The sequence below is a fragment of the Helianthus annuus genome, chromosome 13 (genome assembly GCF_002127325.2).
Source record: "Helianthus annuus cultivar XRQ/B chromosome 13, HanXRQr2.0-SUNRISE, whole genome shotgun sequence".
In the NCBI taxonomy this organism is placed as follows: Eukaryota; Viridiplantae; Streptophyta; class Magnoliopsida; order Asterales; family Asteraceae; genus Helianthus; species Helianthus annuus.
Genome location: NC_035445.2, coordinates 117,330,933 through 117,338,969, shown reverse-complemented (window position 1 = coordinate 117,338,969; position 8,037 = coordinate 117,330,933). Strand labels below are relative to the sequence as shown.

General features: G+C 32.8%; 1 protein-coding gene and 1 long non-coding RNA gene across 2 annotated transcripts; one reads left to right on the top strand and one right to left on the bottom strand.

The window, feature by feature from the left end:
- Window positions 1–743: 743 nt before the first annotated feature.
- Window positions 744–2,396, bottom strand: LOC110903151. Its single transcript, XR_002571696.2, has 2 exons — window positions 2,001–2,396; window positions 744–908 (listed from the first exon to the last, which is right to left on the bottom strand). It is a non-coding gene; the product is annotated as an uncharacterized LOC110903151 (long non-coding RNA).
- Window positions 2,397–5,341: 2,945 nt separating this feature from the next.
- LOC110901560 (cysteine-rich repeat secretory protein 38) lies at window positions 5,342–6,124 on the top strand. The gene has a single exon (XM_022148379.1). The coding sequence runs from the start codon at window positions 5,342–5,344 to the stop codon at window positions 6,122–6,124; it is 783 nt and encodes a 260-aa protein (XP_022004071.1).
- The last annotated feature ends 1,913 nt before the right edge of the window (window positions 6,125–8,037 follow it).

Genomic DNA, 8,037 nt, shown 5'->3' with positions numbered 1-8,037 from the left:
TTGTAAAAAACAACATTTAGGATCTGTTTGGTATGAGGTAATAGAATGGACGAGTGAATGGAATGGGCAAAGGAATGGAATGGGCAACGGAATGAAATGGGTCATTACCATTCCATGGTCATGTTTGGTTAACCTATGAGAATGGAATGATACATTACTTTGTGTTGTTTGGTATGCAAAAAAAGACGAATGAATGGAATACAATTCATTGAAAATGACAACAATACCCTTGTCTCAAAATAAAGAAAAATAACTAGTTTTCACAAAATTTTCCATTAAAAATTATAATAAATATATATTATGAGAAACAAAATATATTTAACTAATATGAGTGGGGATCCTACGGAAAGTGTGTTTTTCCTAAAAAGTGTAAAAAGTCATAAAACACAATAATTTCAGGCATAAAGCACACCTAAAACTCACAAATAATAGAATGGGTATTACTAAAACACCATATTCAAACTCTAACAGTCCATAAAAACTTTAAACACACCATCGTAGAACTATGAATATAAAACACACAATGCTAAACAACATAAAACACAATAATATTTGTCATTCCACAATCAGAGCCTTAACATCTAAAACACAACACAAAACCCACATACATGATGTTTTAGTAATCTTCATCATATTATTTGTGGGTTTTTGGTGTGTTTTATGGTTGACATTACGGTGTTTTATGACTTTTTACACTTTTTAGGAAATTTGGACTTTCTGGCCAACTCCTATCCTAACTAATATAATTCAAAATATATTCAAAAGTTTCCAACCAAAATAATTAACAATCATCCAGGATCTGCAAAATAAAAAAAAAAATAAAAATAATCCAAAAGTCATCGTATATCACGTCAAGCAATATCTTCAAGCATAGTCTTTACCCATCCAAATTTGCGTTCTTCATCAACCTTAAAAAAAGATTACCATTAGCGAAAGAAAATAATTCAAATACACATACATTAGTATTTTTATATTTATTCAATTCGATGGAGTTAGTGGCTAACTACTTAGCTGGTTATGGGTCAAAGTGGGAAGGAATTGGCTGCAGAACTAGCAGTGAAAGATAATAATTCAAGTAGAAGAACCATTCAAAAGATTTGAAAACACATAAACAACACTGGCACTTAAGCAATACAGAATGTCATAAACATAAGGCCTCAATAAATATTAAAAGATATCATAAACAAAATGTAAGTGTGGCAGTAGTTTGAACCAAAAGCATAAGGCCTCAATGAATCATTTCTCAGTGAACAGTTGTTATAAGACCTCAATAAATCATAAACAAAAGCATGTTATAAGACCTCAATAAATCATCTATCATTAATCAATTGTCCACGCTAGGGTGTAAACGAACCCAAGCTAGACTAGGCTCGATCTCAGCTTGTCATGATTTTCTGAAGCTCGAGCTCGGCATAGTTCGAGCCTACTATTTTTCGATCGAGCTCGGCTCGCCAATATTAAATAATACGTATAATATATATAATATTAAAATTGGTCTCGTTTAGGCTCAAGCTCGGCTCGGACTCGATAAGGCTCGGCTTATTTCGAGCTTTTACTCGAGCCGGTATCGAGTAGCTCGCGAGCCGCTCGGCTCGTTTGCATCCCTAGTTAAAACTCACAAAAAACCGGTAATTCAATACATATAACCGAAATAGAATATATAATACGAACTATCAAAACAGAACAACAAGAATCTTGATATGAAAAAGAACGAACAACTTGAATAAGAATGAAAAAACTTTACTTTGTGTTTTCTTCTAATTTATTACATCCAACAGAAACACAAAAATTAAAAAATACGATGAATTGAATTATCGTGGTGAAGATTAATAAAAGCTAAATATACAAACAAAAACTTCAATTTTGGTTAAAACTCACAAAACAGAACCGATGATATTAGCAATTGAATAAGTATGTAAAGAGTTAAAGTTCACCATTAATTCAGTGAAAGTCTAGGATGATAAAATCACAAGAATTGAACAAATAAATAAACAATTTACCTGATTTCGTGTCTGATGATGAAAATCACAACGAACTGGGCAAATTTTAGGGTTCCAGAGGAGTGACGTTCTGCTCTATGAAGATGGTGATATATATGACCAAATCATAATCCATTCCTTGTTAAGAGGATGTGCAAATCAGATATCGATAGAAGGGGAGGGAAAATCGGTGAGGATGGGGGCAAAATAGAGAAACTTCCTTTTGTTAATGAACGAAATGAAAAAAAACTAGGGGTAGGCCAGGAATAGATTTCAACAATTTTAGAAGGAATGGAATGGGGTATGTAATGCCTTATTCCATTCACATGGTCAACCAAACACTTCTTTTTTCATTAGCCTTGAATGGAGTATTCCATTCCATCCTTCATTACCTCATACCAAACACTACCTTACTGAAAAAACTTGCAACCGGCAGTTACAAACACTACCTTACTGAAAAAACTTGCAACCGGCAGTTACAACACAGAACACACATTCTAACTTATCAAATATAATATATATAAGTTCTTTAAAAGCTAGAAACTGTGTGACGAGTATGCTGCCAGAAATGCAACCTGCAAAAATGTAAATAACACATAAAATTGTTAATAAAACGACCTGCAAATAAAAAAAAATCTTAGCACCATAAATATTTTAAGTTGATACTGCTGATTTTCAATCTAAGGTGCATAATTATTTTAAGCTGGTGCTAATTTAAAAAAACTTTGCATAGGTTTGAAAAACAAGGCTGATAAAAATATCTACAAACATTTATCGTAACATCTACCAAATACAAATTTTATAATTAAAAAAATATAATGCATTCGGCCGCACACATTAATGTGGAAAAAGGTGCAGTGTAAATTAAACACGTAGACTAACAGTTATTCAAGCACATTTATAGCTAGAAAATAGGATCGTGTGCGAGTAACTGCCACTTTGCCATTCCTATATAAGTGGTAGGTCGGATGAAAAACCCAAAGTTTACTTTGCATTGCTCAATTAACTTGCAAGCACCAGCTTTAAACAATCTTGCAGAGTTGCAGTCATGGAAGACTGCCAACTTGGTCAAGAGGTATGCAGCAAAGGTAAACTTATTTCTATTCATATTAATCGGGTCACTAGTCTGTTTCAACTTTCAACTCTGTTTAACCTTTTCAATTTCACGCAGGAAGATGACCTATTCAATCTAGTAGTATATGCATGCAAGGTATGACTTATTATTTTAAGTATTTGCTTAAGTTGGAGGCACGCAGAGAAAGAGTGGAGATTGTTTCATTTTCTTTAAAATGCTTATATCACACTAAATGCGTCTTTGGTGGGGCTCGAACCCTTGACAACAAGGGAAGCAACACTTTGAATCCAATGATTTTACCAATTGGATTCCCCCCCCCCCACCACCTCACCACATGTATAGATTGTTTTATATGGGCCTCATTTTAGTTCCTACAAATCTCACATGCATAGATAACTTAGTGAAGAGGTAAAAAAATCAAAATAAGTTTGGCAACCTCATATTTTCCAAAATGAACGGCCTATAATATTTTGTAAGATGTTTACGTGTTATGTGGCATTTTATTTTTGCTTTATCTTCTGTAACGTGTTTATATATAAAGTATAGACAGTTTTGAAAAAGGTAAAACATGGTTATTGATTTTTGGTCTAAAACAACGTTGCATTGTAAAGTGGGCATGGAAAAAACATGTTTGTACTTACTAGAAGACAATTGTGAAAATTAGAAAAACATTTAAGACTTTAAGTTATAAAAAAAATTTATGTAAATAAAATACAAAAAAGTCATTGTCATAGATTCAGTTGAGTAAATACATTAATTATCTATAATCTTTAAGAAAAAGTAACACTATTTTGCAGAATGTAACAAAAGAAAAGTTTTAATAATTTCGGCCTTTTACAAAATAAAATATATATATCTAACGATGTTGAATCAGTCAAACCGGAAACCACCCAATAACTTGCGTGTAATGTTTGTAATTTTTGTAATATTGTTATCATTTTTTATAGATAAATATTAAAAAAAAACTACCAAGTATAAACGTATATATGTTTTTCAAGTGTAAGTTTATACAAATAAGAACGAGCAAGTAACTATTAACAGCACACACTTGATGAATTATGCAGCAGCAATTGGAACAAGCCCAATCTATAGCCCATTATATATGAATATAAGAAACAAAAAATAAATGTCAACTTATAAAAATTATAAGTAGTCTTATATTACTAGATAATAATAATAATCATAATAATAACAGTAATAATAATAATCATAATAATAATAATAATGGTGGTGGTGGTAGTAGTATTTTATAATAATAATAATAATAATAATAATAATAATAATAATAATAATAATAATAATAATAATAATAATAATAATAATAATAATAATAAAATTAACCATTTGTTAGGATTTGGTTTAGGTGATTTATATATGATCCATTTGTTTAATATGGCATCGAGTTATTTATGAACCGTTTTACACATTGGGTCCTTTGTTACTCAACTACGTTTTTTATGCTTTAGTAGTCAATGGCCTACTTAAAGACTTAATGCATTGTAATTCATTGATATTGTCTCTTATCTTATTTTGATCGGTTTTTAGGCATAATACGCATGCAAATATTAACCATGTTGATGAAACCTTTCAAAAATTTTGATTCTTTTTTAAACAAATAATGTTTTTGTTTACAATTTAAATATGTCTTTATACCATCAACATGCCCGTCCACCGGACGGGTATAGAACTAGTTAAAAATATGACTGACATCAATAAAACCTACTTTTAGTTAGGTTATAGGATATATCCTATGAGTTTTAGTTTATTAAGGCAAGATATGTGATATTTTATTCGTTGAGGAGGGAACACTTAACACCATCTCCTTATTGTGGTATGTACTAAGTGTAATTAAAAGTATGCCGACATCAATAAAACCTAATTTTAGTTAGGTTATAGGATATATCATATCAGTTCTAGTTTATTAAGGCAAGAGATGAGAGATTTCATTCGTTAAGGAGGGAACATTTACCACGATCTCTTTATTGTGGTATGTATTAAGTGTAATTAAAAGTATGATGACATCAATAAAACCTACTTTTAGTTAGGTTATAAGATATATCATTTCAGTTTTAGTTTATTAAGACAAGAGATGAGAAATTTTATTCGTTGAGGAGGGAACATTTAACATGAACAATTTTTTGAATAACAGATCAATTAGATTTTAGTGAAACATATGTATAGAACTAGAACTCTAGTTTATTACATGTCTATAAATTAGAACCGTATACATGTTCATGTATATATAGGTTTATTAGAAAGGGAAAATATCAAAAATTTCCAACCACAAATGGAAACCAAATTTCTAGTTTCGCTCATGTTCCTTCAAGCAATCATCAATGGTGTTAATCTGCTCAGACCTCCGGATCAACATGGTTCTAAATGTAGTAAAAATGGTGATCTGAATTCAAATGTGCTACTAAAATCACGAGATGTCGCACTTGATGAACTCTACAAAAGCTTTCGACTTCCATTCACTGGTGCTCAAAGGAGCAATAATGGTGGAATTTGGGCCCATGCTCTTTGTCCCCCCAAAGAGAAAATGGAAGAGTGTCGGGAGTGTGTCAAAGATACCATCGATTTTCTTAAGAAAGACTGCCCGAAACAAAAGGAGGGTGCGACTTGGTCAATCTTTCCGCACTTGTATTGCATGGTTCGTTATGCAGATCATCCAAATCAAGGAAATCTAGCCGAATGGGCTTGGGTTCAATTCAATGCCCCACCACCAGCTGGTCCGGGTAATGCTACTGCTGGTGAGTTGGAGAAGGCGTGGAATAATCTGGCAAATATAATAATGGAAAAGGCAACCAGAGTTAAAAACGTTGAGCGTTACTGGTATGGGTCTCTACTTTATGGGCCACATCCCCAGAATTTCTATGGGACCATGCATTGTGCTCCTAATATATCAGATGTGATCTGCAAGAAATGTTTATCTGATGGAATTAAGCAGCTCAATGAGTGTTGTTGCAAATCAAGAAAACAGTCTGGAAGGACATTTTCTGTTAATTGTGCCGTTTGGTATTCACATGCTAAAATAACTCCTGACACACTTCTGACCATCTCCGCCCCATGAGGAAAATGTTTGAGGTTATGGCGTAATTATTGTAACGTTTTTCTGTTGTGATTTTGTTTTTGTTTTCGTTGTTATATTCGAGCCTCTTGCTGGTTTTTTATATTTATATATATATAAAGTGTATTTATCATACCCTTCTAGCATGATCATCACTTTAACGGTTAACCTATTTCATTTTTAAAGTTTTTATTAGTATGTGTATCTATTAAACAAGTTCTTAACCTTTGAATTGTGTTGGTTTTTTGATATTTTTGTGATATATATTATATATATAAAATCATTCAACTTTTATTAAACTACTTGATGTAGACTAGGAAATGGGATACGAAATCGGACCTGTTGATTCACACAGAATACCAGGAACAATTCTTCCAAAATTCGTTGATTCTCATAGAATACCAAAGATTGGGGGTTTCATACTCAAAACACTCACAAGTGAATTGGGAGAGAAAAATGACTTTTCATAAACTTCAAAACTATCCCCAATACAAATTACATGAGAACTTATATAGAGTTTTTATAATCAACTCAATGGACATAAATTAAAACAAAACTTCATGAACACTAAATGTGGATTTATTTCATTACATAATTGAGTCGACACTTGATATTCCCGCATCATTCTCCCCACCATTGGAAAAACTCGACCTCGAGTTTTGTCCCAGGCTAAAGCCACCTGGATCGAAAGGAACATCAATCCGATTCTTTTCGATTATTATCAAGGCCCGCCCAAGTAGTTCTACTTCACGGGTTATCTCATTTAACTCTGAACCTGTACCACCTAGGTCGAACGGAGCATAGGACCATTTCTTGTTTACTATTGTCTTGACCCTCTCAATTAATATAGTTCCAACTAAATAACCATATAGTCGTAAACCATGGACCTCATTGTATTTTTTTACAAAATACCCATCAAGTTTAACAACTTTTTCTTCATTTTGATCAATATGAGGGTCATCTTTTGACGACATAGCTTCTCCAACCTCCACAATCTGGCCATCAACCAAATTTTCAAATAGAACCTCGTACCAGATTTTTACAATATGAGAATTTTGTATACCATGGTTTTCATCATCCAAAATAATTTTCTCAAAACTATTTGTTGGAAAATTACCTTTAAAAATTGTACAAAAGTAAATTTGAGAAGCACCAAAATCTGTTGTGTTTCTTAATGTCTTCGACTTCATTGCTTTGCTCATGAAATTTTTTTGCAAGCCCCCCATGTTAACAGGTTGAGTTCCAAATGTAGCCGATGGACCACCCGTTACCATAGTAGGACCATCACCCTTAACACTATGACTTTTGAAACTTGATTCGTCATCACCGGCTCCCATGATCGTCGACTCTTTTTTGTGGTCATGTCTAATGGTGAGCACACTACTGGTACCACCCGAATCATCGTCGCATGCCCAAGAATACCATTGCTCATCCTCGTATTCATCAAAACATGGTAGAGTGTGGTACAAGCGATAATCCCTCTCAGAAGCCATTTTGAGCCAGGAATTTAGCTCTGATACCAACTGATGTAGACTAGGAAATGGGATACGAAATCGGACCAGTTGATTCACACAGAATACCAGGAACAATTGTTCCAAAATTCGTTGATTCTCATAGAATACCGAAGATTGGGGTTTCACACTCAAAACACTCACAAATGAATTGGGAGAGAAAAATGACTTTTCATAAACTTCAAAACTATCCCCAATACAAATTACATGAGAACTTATATAGAGTTTTTATAATCAACTCAATGGACATAAATTAAAACAAAACTTCATGAACACTAAATGTGGATTTATTTCATTACATAATTGAGTCGACACTTGATATTCCCGCATCACTACTTAACAAAGTCGTTGGTTTACATGGTAACTTTTAAACCGATTCTTTAATTGAGTGACATTCGATATGTA

Coding starts and splice junctions, on each gene's coding strand:
- LOC110901560 (XM_022148379.1), top strand. CDS start 5,342: ATGGAAACCAAATTTCTAGTTTCGCTCATGTTCCTTCAAGCAATCATC.